The following is a 27,397-nucleotide window of genomic DNA, read 5'->3' as shown; positions in this document are numbered from 1 at the left end:
TTATTATTTAATACTCGTTTTGTATATGGTATATATCAATGCAAAGCGGAACTCTTCCTCTTTAAAATGATACCACAATTGCAATGATTACATGTTGCTGGACTTGGCTACACGAATAACAATGAGGCAACGTCACAAATCAAATGTGCCAAAATTACCGTTGTCTGTGAATGGTCCATAGGTAATGCTCAATAATCAAGCTTTTCAGAACCATTAATGGTTTACACAATGATTTGCACCAGTGAGCTCACCAGGCACAATTAACCCTCATCTCATGAAAAACACCTTGTTTGATGGGTATTTGCAAGACGATATTCTACAGCCGGATGCAGTCCCATACTTGCAGACTGTTGTACCAAATGCCATCTTTCAAGAGGACAACGCTCGCCCCCATCGAGCCCGACTGGTGACTGACTACCTGAACAATGTTGGGGTGCACCGGGTGGATTGGCCCGCTAACAGTCCAGACCTGAATCCCATGGAACATCTGTGGGACCATCCACTCGTTACTGAACTTCTTGTATCAATAAAGTGTATTAATATCAGCCAAGTTGTCTTGCTCTATACCAAACTTCTTGTCTCAATAAAGTGGATTAAAATCAGTAAGTAATGTCTTGCTTGTTTGAATTACAGTGTCAATTTGATTGTTCACCCATAACACAAATTGCAAATTTTGGCACATTTGATTTGTGACTTTGTCTCGCTCTCATTAGCATGGTCAAGTCGAGCAACATGTAATCGTTGCAAATGTGGTATCATTTTAAAGAGGAACAGTTCAGCTTTGCATTGATATATATCATATACAAAGAGAGTATTAAATAATGACAAATATACTGGATTGAAAAAAGTTTCCTTACTTTTTGTGAGCAGTTTATAAACTTTAGTACTGATATGCTTGTTTACTGTTTACAGTGTATTTCCTTATTTTTGTTTTTGCTTTACTGCATTTGACTTATTTACTTTTCATTCCACAGAGTTTATATTAGAATGTTTTGGTCGGTAAAAAATTATTTACCATATTTTTAAATGAGTAGTTGTTTATCTTTCAAATCAACTTTAGTACTGATTTATTTGCTGTTCATGACCTAAAATCCTGCATTAAAAAACTCAACCCCATTTTACCCAGTCCCCTAATTCGGCACCCCTTTGTATGTGCCCTCATGTGGAATATCTCACCACAAGATAAAAAAAACTTCCGGAAATGTTTATGTCATGGCGGCACCCATAAGTGATGAACGAGTAGAGCGGCTGCGACGGAATTGTGACAGAAGTAAGCACGTTATTGAGTATTTGCAGGTGGCAGTTACGCGGAAGGGTTTTCTGAAAACCAGAAAAGGGTGGTGCGGGCTCAGGCAAGGAAACATTCTTACGATAAGATCAGTAAGTCACACTATTCTAATAATTCTAATCTAGTGCCTTTTATGTCATTCATACTTACATACAGACATACGTACGTAAATTTACTATTGATCAAATTATTTATTATTTATTTATTTATTTATTTAGTTGTTTATGTATGTATTGATTGATTGATTGATTGATTGATTGATTGATTGATTGATTGATTGATTGATTGATTGATTGATTGATTGATTGTTCGTTTTATTTTTTAAAATTTTGTATTTTATTTTGTATTTATTTATTTATACTAACCGGGTAGTAGTTGTCGGGTTGGGTTAACAGTAAAAAACACAGACTGACAAAATACATTTTGCTCAACCACACAATATGTGATTGTAAGTTAATTTGCTCAACCACAAAATGAATTACGTCCCATCTTTATGATCATATATACGAAGAGTTTTTCCTCACGCCCCAAACAACAGCATCACGTCTCCCGGACCACGCAGCATCCCGGACCGGGGAGACTGCCATTACTGCGTGCCAAAAAGTCCTGTGACGTCACCTGGACCGCGGAGCATCCCGGACCGGGGAGACCACACCCCCCCAACTAGCTCTGGACCACTGCTCCTAGGGCATGGGCATTTGTGACCCACAGTGTAGGAATATATTTACCTTACTGAAATAAGGTTGCAACAGTAAGTACATGTAGGCCCTTTATTTATTTGTTTGTGTCATTTCAAAAAATAAAAATTGTAATATTCATTCGAGTTGTTTGTTTTTTCTCTTTTTCTCCAATCAGTGTTTGTGATTGTATAGTTTTTTTTACAATATTATTTCACAAAATGTTTAATCTACTTTTTGTTTGTGAATACTCTCAGACTCAGCATTGGCGACCCATTTAGTATTGTACATTAGATTGGTGAAACATGTTTTGTATTTTGATGTAATCACCAACGATACACATAACAATGGTATAAATGGTTACCTTTGTGAAAGTTATGGAAACAGAACATAGTGACACTGAAACCAAAGAGGAAATAGTCACCATGTCCAAGTACGAAGGTAATTTTCAAGATTCTTATTCAGCCCTTCCTACTGAGAATCTTGATTTGTTCCTTAGTAGATTTGTACTAAATGCAAAACTTCGTGAGTTCACTCCAAACAAAATGCATTTAGCCTTGAGCCTCAGACTCAAAAGAAATGCAGCGTCAAAGTAGAACTATTATTTGTCATAGATGCGGTAAACCTGAACACATACAAAACAATTGTTTCTTGAAATTTCACGCTCATGGATATTCTTTAAACTAAAGTCCCCGCCTATAGATGCCGGTATAACCAGCTCAATGTCTATGTAGAAACTATGGGTGAAGGGGATACAAATTTCTCAGTAGACATGCAAGGTAGTTGTATTAATGTTACTCTAGACTCTTTAAGTATTCCTTGTCTCGTAGACTCTGGAGCCTCAATCAATCTAATCATACTGATCTAAGTTTTTGGTTTGAAGGCAAAATAAATATCAAACTACTTTAAATACCTAATTGACAAGCTTGGTGGTATTGTGGCAAGACGTCTGCTTTAAAATGGCAAAGGTCATGGGTTCCAATCCTGCCCGAGTAATATGTCTGATTGGCCTTTCCCCCACCCCCCCCCACATGATTTGGGGAAGTTCTGATTATACAGTGCTCAACATAATCAGGGTACATGGGTTAAACAAAATAATATTCTTTATCCTCGATGCAAGTGAAACATTCCAGTGAATTGGTGCGATAATCCCTCCTAAAAAAAATATCTTTAGCAAGTTGGCAAGGTTGGCGGTCTAGTGGCAAGACATCTATCTGTTGTAGAAGGCAAAGGTTGTGGGTTCCAATCCAACAAGTAATATGCTTGTTGATTTTCTTTAAACAGCAGCGGCTTTTACAAAACGCTTGGAGTTATCCTATCTTGAGTTAGGATGAGTAACCCGTCCTACCTTAGGAAAGGTTCAGTGCATTCTAACGCAGATACGGAACTGAACTCAGTCCTCCTTCATGTAAGTCCTAAGATTAATTTTAAGTTAGGAAGAGTTTCATGAAATCGACGGCAGAGCTCGGAAAATTGTTGAGTGTACAGTGCTTAACCCTTTAGAGACCACAACATTTACCAATATGCCTATTACGGCTGCAAAAGGTCAAAGTACAGAAAGGGTTTTGTTTGTTCTTGTAAATAATTTCTAAAAATGTTTCACGGTATTTTATTTTAATTTTTTTTCTGTAAAAAAAGCACAATAGGTATAATTACCCAGAATGAGTGGTCTCTGAGTCTTTAATACACATCAGTGTATTGGTACCGCACCAATAATATTCTTCATCCCCAATGCAAATTTTACACTTAAACACACATTAGGTTTTTAAAAGCTTAGCTTTCGTGTCATATTTGTAATTTTGATAATTATGTTGTCCATAATAAACATTTTAATAATGCATTACATACATTTTATATCATACAAAATATCAAAACATTGTACAAAAATAACGCAGTAAAGCTTTTGGGCCATTCTCCTTTTCGCGTAAATTGATTTCTACAAGTCACAACGTAACCATGAGAATAAGATTCTTATTGCATAGTTGGCCAATGTACAAAAAAAAATGGCTGTGAGTTCAATAAATATATTACTTGGGAGTTGTGATACTATACCTCACTGAATCAACACAAACTCTTGGCCATGTTTCTGCAGACAGTTATGAATGACCTGAATGACAGTGATGAGTCGACGATCCATTGCCTGCAGATGGAGCGCAGTCAACACAGGAGCAAGTGGATCATGGGATAGCACTCGAGCCATCACGAGGCTTAAGCGGCCATCTTGGAGCGACAACAGCTTCGTCCATGTTGATTTCCGTATTCTAAGTGGCAAGCATAGAAATTTCAATTAATAAGGATGTCCTTCAACAAAATTAATGATATAGCCTTTAGTTCATAATCCTACATATCTGTGTTGCTTCATTTTATCTACACTATGTACTACATCATACCCTTGACACCAAGCCGGGGTGAATGGTGCGACTACATGTAGTGTCAAAGTCGCGACTATTGATTGCTTAGTCGAGAAGCAAAGTTTCTACTGTTTTTCAACTCCTCAGACTGCTACAAAAATAGTCATGACTACATGCTTGGTGAATCAATAGCCAAGTAGTAAATTACACTAGTCGCCCAGACCTACTTGTCACTTATATGATGAAAATAATATTAATAGTGGCTTATCATATGGCACTCCCAGTTGTCACTCAGTTGCGTTCACAGTGCTTCAGCATTCAGTATTTTTCCTGCAAGGTATGCAGTAATTATTTTGAGTTATTACCAATAGTGTCCACTGCCTATAAGGGCAGGATGATTTATAATAATGTTTGAGCGCCATACATGTAAGCGTCACTGGGTGATGGATTTGAACGCTACATCTATAAGAAGCCACTTCTATTCTATCCAACAACCTTACAGCATAACCTGAACAAAATGATGAACTTACTTGCAGCATTGCTCCAGAGGCGCTAGTACACTTTTCTCATCATGGTGTGGATTACCAAAACTGAAAAAATTATAGAATTTGTTTTAAGCCAGTGGACCCTTTCGGTTCAGAAAAAAACAAAAAGTTCACAGATTTACAAATAACTTACAGGGTTTGAAGACGGTAGTGGTGAAAGACTTCTCTTGAAATATTATTCCATGAAATGCTTTACTTTTTGAGAAAACAGCATAACGATATCAGTTTTCGTTAACGAGAATTATGGATTTGTTTTAAACACATGTCATGACACGGCAAAACGCGCGGAAACAAGGGTGGGTTTCCCCGTTATTTTCTCCCCACTCTGATGACCGATCAAGCCAAAATTTTCACAGGTTTGTTATTTGACATAGAAGTTGTGGTACACGAAGTGTGGGCCTTGGACAATACTGTTTACCGAAAGGGTCCAATGGCTTTAATACATTGCGTTTGTCAATGCCAAATTTTGAAATAGCCATACTCAAATTTTAATTTCTCCATCATGACTACACACTTAACTTATTAAAATTTAAGAGTTTGAAGACCCTTTTCATGCTTAACTTAATACGAAACTGGGACCAAAAGTAAGTGAATAAAGCAGGGGAGAAACAGCTATGCGCTCATTCAGTTCCAAAAGCTGTTAAGAACATTAACTTCATTACTGGCTTCATTTTTTTAAGACCTCAAGTTTAGTACCTACAATGTACATGTATAAGAGCTGAAATTGTGATTTGTTTAGCTTAATGCACTACACAAACGTATATATTTGTTGCACAGGACGTATACTCCACAGGGAGCTGAGATGGTTTAAGGAATGAATTAATAGCCCAGTGACCCTGGGTAATGATGTTGGCAGCGCTTTGAGCTACCCTTCGGGTGTGAAAAGCAAAGCAAAGGTAAAAAAACAGTCATTGTTATTATTATTATATCCAAGACAGCTCTGATCTTAGTTTCTTTTTCATGTTTTATCTACATATGAAAATCATATCAAACATGCATCTTTGTAATTGCAATACTGTGGAGATGTCCCAGCACAGAGAACATGGTATGCTGTTTCATTGATAGATATAAAAAAGGATAAGCAGTCAATCTGCTGAGACAGTTTACATGCATGTATGTTTGATTTACCTTTTAGCACTGTCCATAAGCAGCAGCATTCCCTGCTCCCCATCCTCTTCAAATGTTTCATACTGATGACGATCAGCGTTACCAATTAAGTAATCAAAGGCTGCTGTATCAAACATATCAACAACCTGTCGGTGTTCCTCAATGGGGTAGGTCTGTAAGATCTCCTGGCAGTAATTAGCGTCTAACTCCCACCTGCAACATCACAATCAAAATGTCTCGTATTAGACTGAGCCATTAAAAAGATTGAAATATTTTCACAAGTGTACCAACTTGAAGGCTCAGTTTTGGAAGATTCCACTTCATGAGGCAGAGCATTTAGCTATAGACTTGAATGGGGACGATTTTCCGAGGAGGCCCATGTCCTAAGCAGCTAACGCAACATTAACAAATAAAAAAACTGTACGCTAGGAAGAGGAGGGGGTTAAAATGCCTGCCGTATCTTTCTGAAAAATGTCACGCTACAACAAATTTACATGGTTTACAGTAGTAACATTTGCCATAGAAGCATGTCTGTTTGTCTGTGGAAGATGGCATAGGCACAAAATTTACATGCACATGTAGCTTCATGGCCCTCTTTTGCACCCTTACATAAGAAGCAGTGTTTTTGTTTTTTTTGTCTGTTTGACCTTTTGAATGTCAGGAGGTCTATTATTTCTTATAAAAGTGTGTTCATAATCAACAAGGTTTGCCTGCAATGCACATTCAAGTATCAGATATACAAAAGTTTGCGGTAACACCATGTAATAACAATCTCTAAATGAGTTGGGGTGGTTCTGAAAAGAACCGTTGGGTTAACCCAACGGTTCTTTTCAGAACCACCCCAACTCATTTAGAGATTGTTATTACATGGTGTTACCGCAAACTTTTCTATATCTTATCTCCACCATGCAAAGTTTCAAATCCTACTTATTCAAGTATCAAGTACATGTATCTTTATCTAGATAAGTGTGAACAAGTTTTTGTTTGTCTTCGTACATTTTTTGGAGGAGGGGGGGTATTGGAAAAGGGTATACATGTACATGTAGTTTGTACACTTGTGAAAATGTTGCTTGTGAACGGCCCAATACTTACTGTAGTGTTAATACATGAACAACACCTCAGAGCTTGAATTTTACACACTGGACGACTAGACAAGTCCGAAAGTCTTGTGTTTTTCAATGCAATAACAATACCTCCAAATCATAAATGCTTTCCCAAAACTATTTGTTACAAAATAAATATGGTTACAAAGATAACAATGATCCACAGAAATATCCCTCAAAGTTGCACAGTTTTCCTTTTACTTTTGTAACTGACACGGTCGGTCATTTTGTGGAGTCATACATTTACTCCCCCAAAATAAGAAAAGGCGTGCATTATTTCAAGGCATACTTCTATGGATCATTGTTTTTTTTTTACCTTTAAATCATCTTTCTAACCATGTTTATTTCAAAACAAATAGTTACAAACACTTTCTATAGATCAACTCACCCTATGCAAGGTAACGTATGCAAGGCAAAGCGGTATAACCATTCCCAGTGGGTACTTACTTTGCTTTCTTATTCTCGCGGTAGGTTCTTGCCCAAAGATGCCTCCATTTCTTTAGTTTCTTGTGCCTAGGCAACCACATGGTTAATGATCCTTCCATCATGCCGTCTTCATCTGAACACGCTGGGTCCGATGGTTTACAGTAGTAACATTTACCATAGAAGCATGTCTGTTTGTCTGTGGAAGATGGCATAGGCACAGTTAAAGGCACTGCAGCCGATTTCAAGAAACATAGATTAATCCTATCTCAAATTAGAACGAGTAACCCTGCCTAACTTAGGATGGGTTCAATGAGTCCCAACGTCTTCGGATATAGAACTCAACTCATCCTAAATCTGAAGATTTATCCTAAGTTAGGAAGAGTTTGGTGAAATCAACGGCTGGACACTTACTCAAAATAACTGTTAGCATGAAAACTTACTCAATGACGAGCAATGGAGAGCTGTTGAGAGTATAAAACTTTGTGAGAAACGACTCCCTCTAAAGAAACTTAATTTTTGAGAAGAGATAATTTCTCACTCAAATATTAAAAGACTTTCAGGCCTGAAGCCATTCTTTAGGCACCTGAAATTTGTGCAACAAGGGTATTCATTATTCTCTCGCAACTTTGATGACCAACTGAGTCCAAGTTTTCACAGGCCTGTTTCTTTGCATATAAATGTTGGGATACACCAAGTGCTGCATGTACCAAAAGTTTTCAGTGCCTTAAAGATGGTAATCTTGTGAATAAGGTATTTAACACTGATGACAGAACAAACATAATTATCATAAAACCCAAGTAGCCTTTGCTGAATTCTTTTTCTCTGAATACAATACCCACAATTGATTTTAGTCTTTGATCACCACAAGTCAATAATATATTTGATCAATTCCTGCAGCAAGAGAAGTGGAACAAACCGATAGAGTGCTTACCCTGAGTGGAAAACGTTTGCAGCAGTGACTGGGATGCCACTGGCTTAATTTCAGTACGTAAATTGACTCTTCTTCCGACAACAATCGGTGCCCTGTGAAATCCCAAAACCCTGCATAAAAAGAGAAATGTTTCTCATAACATTCAATATTGCCATCTTTAAAATACTACCTTCTCAGTCCAAACGAGACCCAACAACTCACGAGTGATAAAGCAACCTGGGACCACTTCATCAATGCTGCTTCTACTATTCCGTCCAAGGACGAAGGAATGATGAAAACACTACCTCATTTTGGGGGTCTTGAATGTTAAAAAGTTGGTTTGGAGCATAATGGTAAGGCCAAGTAAAAAAAGAACACTAGTTGATCGTCCAGGTTTTCCCTAAAAGAGGAGGATGAGGGCCTTCTTATTTGTTATTCCTTTCAAAGGTGGCCACCAAGCATTTAACTCAAACTGGCCACCAATTCTTCAGTTTAAAGTCACCACTTACTTTATTTAGTTACAAGTTCTTAAAAGATTAACAAGTTTTATGAGAATAAGACAGAATTTAAAAAAAAAAAAAACAAGAAAAAGGATGCGGCCTCAAAAAAAGATGAGGGAGGGGACCATCAACTGTTTTTATTTTTCATTTGCTGGCATTTGAGTTCATGCCACCTACATGTACATGTACATTGTTGCTCCCCAAATGTGGAACAATCTCCCAGAATCCATTAGAAATTAAAACTCCTTGCCAATTTTCAAGAAATCTCTTAAAGGGTCTGGGTACTTTTTGTAGGACACAAACCTAATGGCTACATATTTACATAAAACTTACAGCTTGAAGATAATATCAATGGTAGAAAGCTTCCCTTAAAATGTTATGCTGAGGTGCTGTAGTTTGTGAGAAATGAGTATAACAAGTCACAACAAGAGTTTTCGTCCTCGTGAGGCGTTGAGAAACAAATTATTTTAGCAAAACATTTTTGTGTGAAATTGTTTAAAGCCATTGGACACTTTCGGTAAACAGTATTTTCAAAGGCCCACACTTCGTGTATCACAACTTGTATACAAAATAACAAACCTATGCAAATTTAGGCTCAATCGGTCATCGGAGTCGGGAGAAAATAACGGGAAATCCCACCCATGTCTACGCACATTTTGCCGTGTCATGACATGTGTTTACTATAATTGTTTAATGTTTTCTCAAAAAGTAAAGAATTTCATGGAATAATTTTTCAAGAGAAGTCTTTTACCATTACCTTATTATTTATAATAAGTTATTTGTAAATCTGTGAACTTTTTTTTTTTCTGTTCCGAAATTGTATAATGGCTTTAACAGTCACATTTCTCAAAAACTACAGCACCTCAGCAAGTAGGGGAAGCCTTCTTATATCATTTAATGTAATACATTGCAGTGTAGTTCCACTGTAAAATAGTGTTGTTATGTAAAGTAAGATAAGTTCATGTCTTCTTGATAAAATTATATCACTGTTAAAAGATTGAATTTAAGTTAGTTCTCAAGACTCAAACACACTATCCCACAAACCTAGTTGCAAAAACGTAACCCTCCACCGTCGGGAGGAGGGTTACGTTATAGCAGTTACATGTACCACAAACCATACCTAGTGAGTAATGAATTTGTCAGTAAATTAAAAGCAACAAAATACTCCAGTTATTTCTTTTGCGAAAATCACAATACTAGTGATTATTTGTTTTTGACTCAGAAGAGGGAGGCAAAGTGGCATTTATTAAGCACCATGGGTTGAGCACAAACCTAATGGCTTTTCTAATCATTGACCACTCACACAATACACTACAAAAAAACACAGGCAGAAAACATGAACTACAAAGTAATGTACACAATATCTATTCATGAACATTATAAATTACCATGCAGAAAACAAAAGACAGCTACATTTACCATGTTTATCTTATTCTGACCGTTAGCCTCCACGTCCTAACCATGCTTGTTGCTCCACATAAATTGTTGCAGTGATTACAGTCGGGTAGATGTTCCATTGCCAGTATTTAAAATATTAAATTTGGGTGTAAAATCCAACACAAAGACCCCTCCACTCCAGGACTGAAACATTGCAGATTGCAGCTCTACAACTGTTCATGTGCACAGGCCAGCATGGTCTACTTTGAGCAAGTGTTAATCCAGACTACCCCCCACACCTCCATCATGCCCCCACACACAGGAAGTCTTATGCAAGGGAAAGTATCATTTTGCACTTCTGGGAAACCACAGGTGCACACTCTTGTCCTTGCTCTACATACTGTGCCCAGCTATGGTTGGGCACAGCCAGTAGTGGTTGTTTATTGCAATAAACAATAAAGTCTGGAATGTGTAATGGTGTAACTAAGATTGAAAGTGTTGGTGTTTTCCAAACCTACAGTACCTGGTACATGTACAGGACTGTGTGAGCTGGTTTCCTGCATTTATTGATACAGACCAACAGGGTTAACAAGTATGTTGCATTGCATACATGGTTACATACAATACACCATGGTGCAACTTGTACATATTTGCATAATTGCATGCATTACAAGTACATTTATCTGCTCAGAATTATAGATCCTTAAATAGTGCAACAAAATAAAATAAAATTAAGAAACGGCTTATTGCATGGTTTGTAGCTCCTCCTGGTACTAATGGCAATTGGGGTTAACCTTGATTGTCTAAAATAATTTCTACCCATTGTTTTTCTCGATCACCGTGATTAGGTCACGCTAAAATGTATATCTAAATATTTATGTCTCTTGTTCTTGTTTGTATGTTATCAATTTAATTTCTATGTATTACAGCCCATAAATTGTAGCTCATTTAATCTGTTATATAATAGCAGTACGTATTGGAGCTTGTTGTATTGATGTATGTTGTTGCAGATAATTTTTGTTGAATAAACGGAGTAGTATAACTCCACATCAAAAAAAATTAAAAAATTTTTTTAAAAATTAAGAAACGGGTTATTGCATGGTTTGTAGCTCCTCCTAGTATAATGGCAATTGGGGTTTATTAACGCCATTGGACACTTTCGGTAAACAGTATTGTCCAAGGGCCCACACTTCGTGTATCACAACTTCTATATAAAATAACAAACCTGTGAAAATTTAGGCTCAATCGGTCATCCGAGTCGGGAGAAAATAACGGGAAAACCCTACCTTGTTTCTGCACGTTTCCTTGTGTCATGACATGTGTTCAAAACAAATTTGTAATTCTCGCCATCGAGAATTGATATTGTTTTAATGTTTTCTCAAAAAGTAAAGCATTTCATGGAATAATATTTCAAGAGAAGTCTTTCACCATTACCTTCTGTAAACCCTGTAAGTTATTTGTTAATCTGTGAACTTTTTTTTCTGTACCAATGTGTATTTTTAATGGCTTTAAAGGCAGTGGACACTATTGGTAATTACTCAAAATAATTATTAGCATAAAACCTTAATTGGTAACTAGTAATAGGGAGAGGTTGATGGTATAAAACATTGTGAGAAACGGCTCCCTCTGAAGTGATGTAGTTTTCAAGAAAGAAGTAATTTTCCACGAATTTGATTTCGAGACCTCAAGTTTAGAACTTGAGGTCTCAAAATCAAGCATCTGAAAGCACACAACTTCGTGTGACAAGGGTGTTTTTTTCTTTCATAGTTATCTCGCAACTCCGACGACCAATCCTGATTTTTCAAAAAAGAGAAGGATGAGTATTTAAAATCAAATAGACCACCAATTCTTTAGTTTGAACCCACTGCAAACTTATTTTGTACATAATCTCATTGTCTAATGAGGACCCGGGTTAACCCTAACAGTGTCAGATTATTACACTTAAAAAAAAAAAAAATATTTTTATAAACTTACTAATCTTTTAAGAACCTGCAACTACATAAAGCAAATGCTTGGGAGCCACCTCGAAAAGAAATACAAAATGCTCCTTATTTAAAATAAAAAAACAGACGATCAACTGTTTTTACTTTGCTTTAAAAAAAGGCTGTGGACACCATTTGGTAAATCCTCAAAATAACTATAAGCATAAAACCTTGTCTAATAAGGGTGGTTTTTCTTTCATTATTATCTCCCAACTTTGATGGTGATTGAGCTCAAATTTTCACAGGTTTGTTATTTTATGCATATGTTGAGATACAGCAACTGTCAAGACTGGTCTTTGATAATTAATTACTAACAGTGTCCAGTGTCTTTAAACTGATGAATTGGTGGCCAGTTTTAATGAAAATGCTTGGGAGCCACCTTGAAAAGAAATACAAAATACTCCTCTTTTTTTAAAAACCCGGACGATCAACTGGTAGGTAAATTTGTTTTTACTTGGCCTTAAATTCTTAATCAACTGATCAACAGGTACTATTAAAAACAAATAACAAGATTGACCTTTTCCAAATTCATGAATACATGTAGGCCCATGTACATGTAGGCCCATGATACACATGTAGTGCAATTCAAATACTGAAAGCCTGTTAAGTTGGTGAAGGCCACATCTGTATGCAATTAGGTTCCTATTTTCTTCCTCAAATTGCTCCTAACCACTAACCAACTGTAGTACTACTACTACACATTGAGCAATGACCCCATGGCACACAATAGTTATTACACTGTAGTGTGTGGAGTCTGTTAAAGGGGGAGGGGTGGGGTGATGAGGGGAGGTTTTTCTCATGTAAAATGTATGGTAGTATTTGAGATTGAAACATTGTGGAATGATTGCTGGTTGATGCAAATTCACTGAAATGCTGATTGCCTTTGTGTTTACTGTGTGATTTCTATTTATAAGGCATGCTAACCCTCTGGCAATTACGGCTCTTTGCTGCAATGCAAGTACAATGTAACAATGCAAATCCATTTAGTGAGTGTGCAAGCAGGCTGCCCAATTTCCATGATAACCTGTAAAATTCACCGCTTCCAAAATCCGAATGAGAAAGTTGCAGCTGAATTACAGACCCAGTGTCTATTTGCTCGAAAAACAGCAAAAAAAAAATGTCTCAGTATTTTCACACGAACATCAAATCAACCACATCAGTCTGGCTGCAGCATTCACGCATGAATTATTTCTTAAAATATAATATTTTAATGATTTCTAATCAAGGGAGAAATTTCAGGTTCGTAGGATGCTTTGTAACAACGTCGTATCCTGACGATGACTACAGTAAGCTAGTCGAAACAATGAGACAAATTTTAAGAACTAACTCAGCAAGGTTGCAGTTAATAACGATCATATTAAGCTAAATAAATAGTCCCAGCTAATTTTCAATACCTTCTGCCCAAAGCAGGACAGTTCTTTTCAGAACTGAGAAGTTTCCAAAATAATCTGATAAATCTACTAAACGGTAGTAGAATATAAAGACAGTCCTCTAAAGAGCAACTCTACTTGGCAAGTAGATACACACAATGATGTTACGGCAAACCAAATACAACTATATAACAACCAAGTTTTGGGATAGAAATTGCACCTTTTTTTGCAGGGTCGCTACCCGACTTGAACTCATTAAACACTGTATGCATTTACTACAATTGATCTGTACACTATGGAGTTAAGAATGATATCATGTACAAACCTATCTAAATGGAAAGCAGCAATTTCTCCAGTATGTCTGTCATAGCCTGCATAGGGTGTGCCTTCAATTATCTCATCTCTCTTGTATCTACACAAATAAAAAAGTAAAAATATGTCAACTAAATTACTCAAATACTACACTTACAAAAATGATAAGACAGCATCAGGCCTTGAACTGCAAAGAGGTAATAAAGCACTATTTGCAAAATTAAAATGTCCTTGCCCTGTCTAAGATGAAATTCGAGGCCTGCAACAATAGCTATCCATGAATGATGGCAGGCTTTTTTAAAGATTTTGTAACAAGGATTTCAGCCTGGAGACTTTTGTCAGACTTTTAGGCATGCAGTCACATTATTTTATTATTAACCCATTAAGGGGTGGACAGGATGCAACTTATTTGGTCAATTATTAAAAACCTAGAGTTCCTTTTACATTTGGTATCCCCCCCCCATGGTGGTATTCCCCACCCCATATACTGTCTTAAGTGGAAGTTGTTTAGGGGCAGGTGGGGGGGGGGGGGGGGGGGGTATTTCGAAACAAGAGGAAAATAGCGTGTTAAAGTATGGAAACATTCTTCCACATCAGGCATGTTCCTTTTGGGTTCCAAACAAGTAGTTACAACGTATAGGCCTAGAAAACTAGTAAGAAATTCTTTTAGGAACACCAGGAAGAACATGGGAAGACTGACAAGATCATGGAAAGAGCAATGAATACAATGCATCCGGGTTCTTGTCAAATTTCAAGACCAATCCCTCAACAACCCTTACTTATTACTGTGATTACTAAACTGGTCCTAAAGTTTACTTTCTTGGAGCATTCGTGATTGTATTTTTCAAACAATATTTTGGGGTTTTATGGGCTGATGGTTGAACAAATCATATATCAATACTTCAGCCTCAAATGATTTTTACACAACCCTTTTTAAAAAAAACCATACAGGTATTGTTTAAGAATCTTATAGGCCTATGAATCAAATCTTTGTTTCAATGTGCATGTACCTTAGTACCCTTGTACTGTGGTGGTGCAATTTTATGTCTTTCATCTGGGGATGCAATTTGTATCAATATTTTAACCTCGCAATGCCATATTCATGTATGTAGTTCAGCTTTGTGCTGCCATTTTTTCAAATTTTTAATAAAAATGAATGTACGAATGAATGAGTGAAAAAAGAAGCGTCAAAAATCTAAGCATCCTATATAGGAATCTAAAACCTACAGGATTCTATCTACACAATTTACATTTTGCCTATAGATCCATTGCACAACGCTCAATGTACTTGCACGTGCTTCCATTTTGGGGGTCGAAATGTGCACAAAAGGATGTACACATGTTTACACACCAATGCGAGTGTAAACACTTGAACCATCCTTTTGTGCACGGTTGACCCCCAAAATGGAAGTGCATGCAAGTGCGCTGCGCGTTTTGCAATGGGTCTATAGGACTTTTTTGTCAGGGAATTTACCTTCCTGGTTTGAAGACAACCCACTGTCCGCCAGACAGAACTAATCGAGCCTTTAGTTGTGTCCCTTTAAAACCAACGTCTGCTTCAGCAATGCGCCTCGTTGCCATAGCATGAAGAACTGCTCCAAGATATGGATTGTGTCTTGGCGTAATAGCATCAGGTTTGACCCAGCTTGCCGTCAGGTTCCATATTGCACTTAACGTTCTCAAGCCACCGGGTAAGTCCCGAGGTATGAGGTCTCCTTCCAAATCCCACAAGTCTTTTTGTTCTTGATCTACCTCATCTACAATTCTAATTAGATGTGGAGGTCCCTCTTTGATGTCAATTGCATGGTTTTCGTCTCTCAGTTGTGCTTCCCTCTCTCTTTCTCCTTGATCATCTGACGCGTCTTCATCGATATCAACAATTCTTATTCTTGGAATGGTTGGTCTGGCTCTTGGTGCAGCCTTTGGTTTGGATAGCTCTGGATTGTTAGCACCACGCTCCTCCTGTCTACGAGGTTTATTGTCATTCAACTGGGATGGTGTTAACAAAATAATAGCAAACCAGATCAAAATAAAAAAGATTGTCAGTAAAACTAGTCTCCTTCTTTTCAGCCACATGGTTCTTTAGTTCGCACAAGAAAAGTTGGTACATGTACATGTACACACATAGGGATCTAATCTCCGTTCAACGTTTTCATCTCATACAGTTTCAGAAGCACAGCTGCCTGCTGGTGTGTAGCATCAATCTTCAGTGCATTTAAGACTCCATGACCTGTGCTATGTGTATGAAATAAGAAAAACTGCTCAATAACAACACTATGACAGAGTTATTAATGTAAGAAGGAGGCAAAAAGACCTGCTAGCTAGACTCAGTAACCCGCTGGCCCTAGACCAGTGAAAATGTCTTCGCCCACCGAAGTCACCAAAACCAGATAGCATGGTGGGACGGACACTGAAAAACAATTGTTCCTCAAAATATCACTGAATCCTTCTGGGTTGTCCATCATGGGCCCACTTTTATAGCGCTGCTTAGCGGCCGATTTGGCGCTTACTGTACAATTTCATTTCATAGCGCTGCTACAAATAAACCGTACTCACATGAAAATGCAAGCTAATGCTACAGTGCTTCTGCAAGAAAAATAAATGTGACATAATGCAAGTTCATGGTTAAGCACAATATGGCCACCTAATCTTTCTGCTAACCTGTGAAATACATGTACGCTGGTACCTCAGCAATTTTTTCTGCTACCTACAGTAAGCACAAAAATTTGCTGACAGTTAAACAGCGCAATGAATATGGGCCCAGTCAGCACTATCTTTTGGTTTTTACAATCAGTAACTGGAGCTGTATTCTTTTTTTGAAGTTTTGACCTACTCTACAAAATGACAGAAAATGTCAACATTTCGAATAAGGAATACAGCGCTCCAGTTACTAGGTCTACCCAAATACGAACAAACATTAAACATTGAACTTCAAAAATATTGAACAAAAGCAAAAGGTCGTTTTAGAAGTTAGAACAATACAATTCAATAGCACAAAACTGAAGAGATTTTTTCGCTGACACTGACACTGACACTGACAGCATGGAGGCCGTAAATGGTCTGCCTACCTTTTTTAGTTGCGATAATTTTTTTTATAACCCTCTCCTAGCTGGTCGTGGGGAGGAGGGTGAACGCTATCGTAACTATTAGTACTAGGTGGGTCTGCAAAGGTCCTTTCCTCAGAATAACTAGCTGAACTATACTAGCTAGCTCCACGTTTGGGCAAACTTAGAGTGACTTGATAACACACGTGTACCTCCATCAACATCAAGATCTCTTGTGCGCAATATATTTATTCGCAAACTAGCTAGGTCACTCGTGAGTGTGACAACAGAGGGCGCTAACACAGTGCAAAAAAACTATGCACAAAAAACACTAGCTTTTTACAGTAAAGGGAAACAAAAAATTTACTCTTGTACTTGAATCTTCTGCTTTGATTACAAATCAAAATGTCCGTTTGTTGCATATTGCTTGTTTCTGGTAATCAGCTGTTGTTTGCTTATCCTGAAAATCACGTGAAAATCAATGATTTATCTTTATCAAGAAGAATTTCATGCCTGTGTGCTTGGCAGCTCTGAAATTTGGCCACTTCATGATTCATCTGAGTTGATTATTTCCTGCAAAAAATGAAGTTGTAGAAACGACTCGGAGGTTTTTAGGAGTAGTAAACGCAACGCCCAACCATTGTGTATAATGGCCATAACAATGGAATGTTCATGATTATGTTATTAAACTTTGATGTGAAAATCAATGTTTATCATTAATGAAAGCTGTGCCAGTAATGAAATTCGGGCGATTGTTTCAGTCTTGGACTATTGAATAAAGTTGCAAGCTGTAAAAACGTCTTTTCTTGGGACATTATTGTGGGCGATACTTTGACGCACGGAGGAATTGGACGCACTTCTTCACTGGTTGGAGGAGGGAGGTGGTTGCAGAGTGGGACTGCCTCTTCTCCTGGGCATATCCGCATGCACATTGTGAGTCATGTACCGACGTCGTTTGAGACACCCCTCCCCCACCCTCCCCGCCTGTCGGTCGATGTACTTATTTTTCAGCCTATGCCGTCACGGAGTTAGCAAGTTACGTTTCCTAAACACTTCTCTCTTTCAACGGATTTGAAATCATCACATGTTTTGTGTATTAATCAATTTTATATTTTTAACATAATCATAACTATATCCACGCCCCCCCCCCCCCCCCGCCGTGATGTACAGCGCCCTCTTTAGATACTAATTAATAATGTTATGATAATTTAATGAACGGGATCGCGGGAAGACAGCTGGCTGGGTAAGTGAATGAGACGGAAAATACCTGTCTGTTCTCGCCCCACATCTCATTTGCAACTTAATGTGCATCTAATAAGTTAACATTATCCTTAGCAGTCACCATAGACAGTAAAAATGGCTGCATATATTCGTGTTGTCGAGGACGAGTCGGACCCCGAAGTGATCGAATTACCGGTTGAGCCAGATGGTACGATGTTGTTGAGCACACTGACTGCACAGTTCCCGTGTGCATCGGGGCTGAAATACCGTAACCCCGGCACGGGTAGCTTGAGGGGACTTCGTGTAGTGGAAGGCAGAATACAACCTCCAGATGATGTGTGGGGAGATCATCTTTACATTGCTGTATTTCCAAAAGGTATATTCTTTAATTTAACTAGTTAAACACTTTGTGTTGCTGTGCCCCTTAATTAATTTAAATTAAACTTTACTTTGTTTTTGTTGAATTAGTTATATTTTTTATAATATATTTTCAGCCTGCCTGAAACTAGCCCACCTGGTTAGGCTGTTAATGGCTCCGCTTTTGACATTGGTCTAATCACAGACCGATGTAAAAGCGGAGCCATTAATAGTTTAACAAGGTGGGCTAGCCTGAAACAATGAATTAATATTAACATAAATTGTTAACATTAGCTGCTGACATAATGATAATATTGCTACAATTGGTAGTTGTGAGTATCATTCATACAAGGTAGCTCTTGTCCCTCTTATAGTCTTACTTAGGGCCTTGGCTTGGTTTTACTCTGGTCTTTTTTAGATGTTATGTTGCTTCCTCTATGTGTTGTGTAATGAATGGGAAGGAAAGCACGGTATAATGTTGGTAGAAGTAGTAGTGTTTACTATCAGTATCAATGTAGCCCACTTTGTTGGGCCGAGTGTAACGTCGCCTTTACACGACTATATTAAAGACCGATGTTAAAAGAGAACCATAACGGCTCATCAAGGTGGACTATAGTGTAACTACAGGTACCCATCCCCAATCATTTGACCTCCTTTGACCTTTGGTCAGTCTAGATAAAAGTGAAATTATTATTATTGCTGATCAGTCTCACATTGTCTGTATGGTATGTAAAAGATTATTGACAAGTTCAGTCACTCAGTCTTACAATGTTGATAGATGTTGTCTTTCCTACATTGTAAATCTAAGTGTACTTTAATGAACTCATATTGTTGATAGATGTTGCCTTTCTTACTTTGCTGACCCGTCTTTGCTTGTCTTTGTTTGTTTTGTCCATTGTTTGTTGTTACAGGTAACTACTTTCATTGCTAGCAGCTTGTGCAATGAGCCTTCTTGAGTACACCTGTTCTTTCCGGGACATGTTTCCTACCTGGAGGTGTATCTTCCACAATACATCAATTTAAATAATTACTGGCTCAATGCACAAGCTTGCTCAGGGAACCATACCCTTACAAGCCTTGCTTCTGTATGAGTCCCCCACAGTTTCACGAATGTCAATGCTTATTATTCATTTAATTAATCTTATCAAACAACTATTTATTTCTCAATTTTCAACTTACATTGCCTATGATTTGATACTGATTGTGATTTTGAAACTGTGGAAAATAATCTGATTGATTGATTGAAAGTAAATCCCCATCGTTCAAACCTTTCTTTTAAAAACATCCAAACTTTTTTTATTAATAAATTTATTTCCCTTTATTTATTATACAGTTCAGCCTCGGTTGTAATGATTAGGGCCTATTTGGTTTTACTCACATAGTAAGCGAATGGTATTCTGTCTATGTTGAATTAACCTTAGTTGTTCTGATTGTTCCTTTTTCAGATAATAAACGAAAGGGCGATGATAGCAGTGAGAACAACTCTGCCAAAACACGACGTGTAGAAAACAAAACAGTGGATTTGATTGTGCTTGGCCTAGCATGGAAGACGACTGTTGGGAGCATGAGAGAATACTTTGAGAAAAACTTTGGTGAAGTTCTAATTTGTGAGGTACATCCATTGTATTGCAGTGAGAACAACTCTGCCAAAATACGACGTGTAGAAAACAAAACAGTGGATTTGATTGTGCTGTTTAGTTTTAATATACGTGTATAATAGTACGATGAGGAAGATTCATAAACAAACACTTAACATTTCACCTCTGCTCTTTTGGTGCTTGTCTTCACTACATGATTGTATTATGTTGCCATTTTAACAAAATTTTGGTTTTCAAAGTTAAGAAGACACTGTAGTTACATTTGGTTAAATACAGACATCTGCTAGCCCCAGTTTACCAGAAATGGTTATCCTTAATGCAAAATGGTTTTGGTTAGATCATGCCTTGGGAAGGGAAAGGGAGATAAATTTCTGTATTTGAAATATACTCTAACACTGTCGTTTCAAGGGCACTGTAGGGCAATGTGTTATAATAAGGGAATCAATGTGAGGTGAAGAGTTTTTCAACTAGTGGTTTAAACCCGCGCCGAGGCCTGGACTTTGTAATTTTACCGAGACAAAGTCGAGGTAAATTACCAAGAGGCAGGCCTCGGCGGGTGTAAACCACTAGTTGTAAACCAAATTAACACACTTTGATTCCCATTCATAAATACCTTTTCGGTCAAAAAACATCAACACTTCTTGGTCAAAAGGTAAAATAAATGCAACAATTATAATTTCTTAATGATTTCTTTCAACACAACACCCCTCCAGCTATAAAATAGTAATGCCCTCGGGTAAACAACTCCTTATAAGGAGATGATGTGCGCGTCGCGCGTATCACGTGATGTGGCACAACTGTTTCAGCCGTTGCTCTTGACCAATAGGAATGAAGAAACTGTCTTATAAGCGCTGGTGGTGCAAGCTCGCGTGCCACGCCCATGTTACAGCACTTTTTACTGGTGTTATATCATCCATTCAAACAACCCCTCATGATGCCCTCTCGACCAATCAGAATGGATAAACTGTCTGAGGTACTTATGAATGTTATTTGAAAATCAGACATCATCTATACATTCTTTCCAATTTCCAGCTATCTCAAGCTCTGGTGATTCTGATCAGCAGAGTGTGGGTTCGAGACGTGGGTCATGACACTTGTTTGCCTGAGTAAGAAACTTAACCCTTATTGCTTCGTCCTTCAGATGAAGCAAAAGCTGCAAGGATACTACATGTATGTCCCTTGCACTAGGATTGGTTATATGCAAGTTAATCACGGTTTTTGATGCAGTGTTGTCCCTGCGGGGTAAGTGAGTTTTCACAGGGTCAACTTTGGACCTTATCCATACAACTTTTTTAAACGTCAAAGATACTTTGTGTTTTCAAACAGATCAAGAAAAACATGGACAATCAATCCAAAGGGTTTGGCTTTGTGAGGTTCAAGGACTACAAAGTGCAATGTTTAGTTGTTTCACAGAGACACAACATAGATGGCAGATACTGTGACGTCAAAGTTCCTGATTCTAAAGTAAGTTTGTTTCAAATTGTAGGCTTGGACAGATAAGTTGGGATGGTAGTGCATTCTACGTGTACTTTTCAGCCAGGCTCCTAGAGCCATGGCCTAGCAGTTAAGAGCACCGGATTCAAGCTCTGGTGTTCGATCAGCAGAGTGTGGGTTCAAAACCTGACCGTGACACTTGCTACATAAAGCTGGGGAGGTAGTTGTTTCTACCAGCCAGGCTTCTGGTTATTGATATTCAAGCCTACATCCGTATGGACTGTAAAAGGGGGTAACCCTGTTTCAGCCCTTGGAGTAGGTGGCAACGGCCCCTGGGAGAACAACAATTGTGACCCACATCTTGAAGTGGCCTTCAGGCCTTGTGCATCTGGCCAATTGCATACAAAAAAAAAAAAAATCCTGCCTACATCATTATGGACCTTAAAGGGGGTAGTTGGCCCTGTTTCAGCTCCAGGAGTAGGTGGCTTCGGCCCGTGATGGCAAATCTGTTAAGGGTAGATCTCACCTTGAAGTAGCTTTCCTTTATAATGTTAGGCAATCTCTCATTATAACAAAATAACACACATTCTCAAATGTGCATCCCTCACCTGTGGAGACATCGTTTGTTTTATCCATTATTTCTCTGTGCATTTACTAAACATCTTCCCATAGATTACCCTGTAAAAAACATTTTCTGTCAAGCACCCCTGTTTTGGAATTCCCATATAGATATCTTTAGTTTTCCCATTTTTGTTTTGTCCTTGGCCTCCCTAAGGTTACGAATATGAGCACGTATTCTTGTAATTACATATTATACTTTGAGATATAACAGCCGTAGCCATCATATTGAAAATAGGGAATTTAAAAAAGCAATACCTTTAAAAGCTTGATTTTAATGGGTGCTGGCAAATGCGGTTTAACCCCCTTCCCTAATGCTTAGTAAGGGCCATATTGACCCAATTCACTTGACATCATCATCACAATAATCTTGTTTGTCCTTTAGGGAGTCCAAGTCCCTGTGTATTAAACAGTGTACATTCCACATTTTCGAAGTTGCAGCATTTACACACACTGCATGTACCATTTGTCCTGCTCCTGTATTCTATGTGATTCAGTCATTTGTCTAGAAAGCCATGTGTAGAGATTGGATGGTACATGTAAGCAATATGCATGCTTTTGAACTAAACTGTGATAAAATTAAACAAATTCGCAGCAGTGTCTCGATATATGTTCTGAATTAGCAGACGACACCGTTACCTTTCAGGTTGCAGTTCAATGTCCCAACTCAGATGTTTGTTTTATCAGTAAATTTCTACCTTTATAATCTGCCTCATTTACAAAATCATTGACCACGATATGTATGTCATCATAATGTTCGTGTTAATATTAATATCATCTTGGCTTGACTGCAGCAAGGCTCTTTACATACATGTGTTTTCCTGAAGTGGAAGTTTCTGCAAATAGTTTTATGCAATCAGATTGTTGAGTTGAGTTCTAACAAGAGAAGGGATGTTTGTGTTTTGCAGAATTCTCAAGATTCCAAGAAGATGTTTGTAGGTCGGATGCCCCAAGACATGACTAAAGAGGATCTTTACAACTACTTCACAAAGTTTGGTGAAGTGACAGATGTGTACATTCCTAAGCCGTATCGCTGCTTTGGTTTCGTGACCTTCTTGAGGTCAGATGTTGCTACTATAGTTGCTAATGAAGACCACATATACAAGGTACCACTACGATTTACTTCACCTAACTCCAACAAGTCTGCTGTCCATTTTCAATATTTAATAAAAGGCATACTTGTAATCAGGCACCTTTATACATTGTATTAAAGGCACTGGACACCTTTGGTTATTGTCAAAGATCGGTACTCTCACCTGGTGTATTCCAATATGCATAAGATAACAAATCTGTGGAAATTTGGGCTCAATTAATGATCAAAGTTGCAAGAGAATAATGTAGGAGAAGTTGCCTCGTTGAACCATTGTAAAAAATTCCTCTTCTAATGAGGCGTTCTGTTGCCATCTTTTAACAGTATTACGACGAAGTAGGCATATTATAAGCAGACGAACAGTGGTTGAAATAAAAAACAGTTATTCACTGTTAATATGGTACAAAGCGCTAAAAATTGACCAATGGTGGGGGTGAAGAATGTAATGTACACCGGTTAACGAAACTCATGTTACCGTCTGCTCTGTTGATAATATGTAGTGCACATCTGCGTCAATGTATCACATCACATCATTGGCTATCTACCAATGACCAATAAAATAATTTTTTACCGAGGTATATCAAGCATACTTGTTCCATGTACACGTATAGTAGGCCTTAATTGAACTAACATGATTTCTTGTTGGCATTGATGCATCTAGGGAACAAGTTTACAAGTGAACCGAGCGGAACCAAAAAATCCTAAGATGAGAATGCAGGGAGATAGCGATCACCACTCTGGATATGGATATGGAGGAGGTAAGAACAGACACCCCCCCCCTCCCCAGGTCATTTTAGCCCCTTTATTGTATGCTGACTGTGGCTGTCTTGTCTCTAGGTATGTACATGTATCCCATAGAGCTTTATATATTGACTAGAGCGCTAACACCCCGTTATACACGCACTGAGGTTTTGAAGCAGTGTGGGCGCATCCATGTTTATGTACAAACCAATAAAAAAGCTTGAAATTTTGTACGGCAATTGTACGGCTACTTGCATGACAGTGCGTTTGTTCTTTTTTATGTGTCATCGAAGCAAAAAATGCAGCAAAAGTGAACGCACAATCTGCTGATGAAGTACAAACTGCGAACGTCATGTGCGTCATATTCAAAAGACGCGTTTACTTTTTTTAGTACGTCAATCAAGTCGAAATTACGGTTTTCGTAGCGCGAACGGGCAGTCGCATATGTAAAGCGCACAGGCCGAATGTGTTCTCTTAAAATTAAAATCGTTCTGTAGTCACGCAACACATCAAACATGTGTACCCCCAGGTTGGCTTCAAAACGCAGAGCAAGTTAGCGCTCTAGTCAATTTTATATATAGCTCTATGATGTATCCCTTTGATTTAGGACACAAGAGCTATGTTTTGTGCACCCATGCGAAAAAAAGTATCAACCACAATCTGGTGTATTTTGAAGACGTTGCTAATTTGACAGTCCAGTTCTTAGAATCAATGGTTTATATTTTACCAATGTGATTATCAAATGCATTGAATTGAACCCATGCTCTGCAGCTGACTTCACCAGAGCTTGGTTTGGTTGAACAAGACCACTCGGCCATGACACGCCACAAACAGAATTTGGATGATTTTCATGGCAGGTTATTCCGATCAAGGGAGGTATTATTCTCGAGGAGATTATTCACAGAGCGGCAGAGGACGAGGAGGAGGGCGTAGCGGAGGGGGTAAGATAGGAGGACGAGGAGACGGATACAGGGACAGAGACCAAGGTAGTATTGGGGGACCACCAAACCAAGTTAATACTTCAAATGTAGGAGGTGGTATGGGTGGAGGTATGGGTGGGGGTATGGGTGGGGGTATGGTCGGGGGTATGGGTGGAGGTATAGGGGGTGGAATGGGTACCAACCCAGGGGGGCAAGGGCCTGGTCAGATGGGGAACTTCCCCTGGAACCAGGCTATGTTGGCTGCTTTGAGTCAGGCTGGATGGGGGATGATGAGCAACATGCTTGCACAGGGTATGCAGCAAGGCATGCAGCAAGGAAACCAACAACAGCAGCAGCAGCAGCAACAGCAGCAGCAACCGCAGCAGTCACAGCAGTCACAGGTTACTATGACACAGAGCAGTAATCAATCAACTCAGGTACCTAACCAACAACCAATGCAGCAGCCTCAGAATAGTGGTGGGGGCTATGGATCGGGCCAGCAATCCCTAGGCTGGGGTACCAGTCAATCCAATGTAAGTGATACAGGAAGTACTGCTTATTTAATGGGTGATACAAAGGGAGGAGGCAGTGGGTGGTAATGTGAGTAACTTATTGAAGGAATTGAACAACTTGAATAGAACTTTGGTACATGTCTGGTCTGTGTAGAACATGAGAAGGCAATGTGTTGTACATTCTGGTGAGATGTTGCCTTAGCCCGTGGATGTATTTGGGAAATTGTACTTGAAGTGTAGTAAATTACAATTTAAGGCACTTGTGACTTCATGTACGTGCTGACGATCTTGTGATAGCATTCAAATACGTAGGGAATGATTTGTGTTTGCTGTTTGCTGCATGAGAATGTACGTAATCTTAGCAACATCAAGTCTATGAAGGAATTGACCAACTCAAGTGCAACTTTGGTACATGTTTGGATTGTGTAAAACATGAGAAGGCAATTTGAATGAGGCTATTGTGCCTTTGCCTGTGGACATTTTTGGGAAATGTACATTTGTGATTGCATTCCAATGAATGATTTGTGTAGCTGTATGTACGTAATCTTAACAACATCAAAATTATGAACGAATTGACCGACTCAAGGCCTACAACTTTGGTACAAGTCTGGTTTGTGTAAAACATGAGAAGGCAATGTGTAACAAGAGTGTTGTACATTCTGGTGAGATGTTATGTTTGCCTGTGGATGTATTTGGGAAATGTACAGTTGTTCTAAAGTGGAGTAAATTACAATTTAAGGCACTTGTGATGCACGTGTTGATGATCTTGTGATTGCATTCAAATGTGTATACATAGGGATGATTTGTGTATGCTGTATGCTACATGAATGTACGTAATCTTACAAAAAACATCTACTGATTGAATTGACCAACTGAAATATAACTTTGGTACATTGTGTAAAACATGAGAAGGCAATTTGAATGAGAGTGTTGTACATTCTTGGTGAGATGTAATGCCTTCATTCACTATTGAACGTGTGTGGGGAAAGGTATTGTACTTAACGTGTAGTAAAGTACAACTTAAGGCACTTGTGAGTTCATGTATGTACATGAAATTGTACGGATTGAGTTGTGTATGTTGTGTGCTGCATTTGGATGACACGTAATCTTAACATCAATAAAAACTTAATATGAAGTTCATACCAGTACCAAAACCTCCAGAGAAATCTGTCTACATTTATATGAAAGCAGAGAAAATGTGAGGAAGGGATGAGAAATGTCAGACTTTTATCTGAATTCAGATTTTTTAAGCCAGTTTGGTAAAGAAATTCAGATGTTTTTTTTTAATTATGTACATAATCACTGTTTTTTGATCTACAACTCTAGTGCTGAGGACACTATTTTTAAAAGCTCTGTCAAGTCTAAACCCCTAAAAGTAAAAATGCTATCATTTCAACATACATTTATGAAATATAGATTCTAGTTTCAGACTTTTTTTGTCAGAAATTGTGTTCTTAAAATATTTCTTCCCTACTGGCCTGGGAAATGGTCTTCATCTCAGAAAAAGCAAAGTTTATTTAATAAAATAAAAAATAAAATAATATGATTAAGTTTTTAAATAAATCGAGATTTAACTGTAAAATAATGCCTCAGATTGCAGAGTAGGACTTTTAAAACCAAAGATAAATGTTAATATTGGGCTTCATGCTCGCAAGTTTATCTAAACACATCAACAAAAGTAAGTGTCCCCCCCCCCTCAACAATTCATCTTAACATCGAAAGGTAAAACATTTTACCTATACAACCAATTAAGAAATAATTCTATGTCATGTTTCCTAAGTATTGTTGAAAAATGAAAGCTGTCCATGAATTCATGACTGAATGAGCTCAAATTGAAGCAGAAGCCTTTTCAAAAGTCACAAAGGTTTGTCAAGTCTGCAGGCCAGTAACGCGTGTATCCACCACGCCTGTCAA

General features: G+C 38.2%; 2 protein-coding genes across 3 annotated transcripts; one reads left to right on the top strand and one right to left on the bottom strand.

Moving 5' to 3' along the window:
- Positions 1 to 1,587: 1,587 nt before the first annotated feature.
- LOC139948139 (glycosaminoglycan xylosylkinase-like) lies at positions 1,588 to 17,199 on the bottom strand. Of its 2 annotated transcripts, none has more exons than XM_071946182.1 (8): positions 17,017 to 17,199; positions 15,423 to 16,183; positions 13,962 to 14,048; positions 8,429 to 8,538; positions 7,519 to 7,693; positions 5,990 to 6,181; positions 4,847 to 4,906; positions 1,588 to 4,226 (listed from the first exon to the last, which is right to left on the bottom strand). In XM_071946182.1, the coding sequence occupies exons 2-8, from the start codon at positions 16,022 to 16,024 to the stop codon at positions 4,019 to 4,021; spliced, it is 1,434 nt and encodes a 477-aa protein (XP_071802283.1). In that variant the 5' UTR covers positions 16,025 to 16,183; positions 17,017 to 17,199; the 3' UTR covers positions 1,588 to 4,018. The 2 variants fall into 2 exon arrangements, with proteins under 2 accessions (XP_071802283.1, XP_071802284.1); XM_071946183.1 differs by having other exon boundaries at positions 15,423 to 16,178.
- A 1,021-nt stretch (positions 17,200 to 18,220) lies between these two features.
- LOC139948134 (TAR DNA-binding protein 43-like) lies at positions 18,221 to 27,170 on the top strand. Its single transcript, XM_071946173.1, has 6 exons — positions 18,221 to 18,589; positions 20,016 to 20,182; positions 21,495 to 21,632; positions 23,129 to 23,326; positions 23,972 to 24,068; positions 24,909 to 27,170. Exons 1-6 carry the CDS (start codon positions 18,349 to 18,351, stop codon positions 25,568 to 25,570), a joined length of 1,503 nt encoding a protein of 500 aa, XP_071802274.1. The 5' UTR covers positions 18,221 to 18,348; the 3' UTR covers positions 25,571 to 27,170.
- The last annotated feature ends 227 nt before the right edge of the window (positions 27,171 to 27,397 follow it).

The sequence above is a fragment of the Asterias amurensis genome, chromosome 15, assembly GCF_032118995.1.
Source record: "Asterias amurensis chromosome 15, ASM3211899v1".
NCBI lineage: Eukaryota > Metazoa > Echinodermata > Asteroidea > Forcipulatida > Asteriidae > Asterias > Asterias amurensis.
Note: the sequence above shows the minus strand (reverse complement) of the source record. Positions and strands in the feature narration are given on the sequence as shown.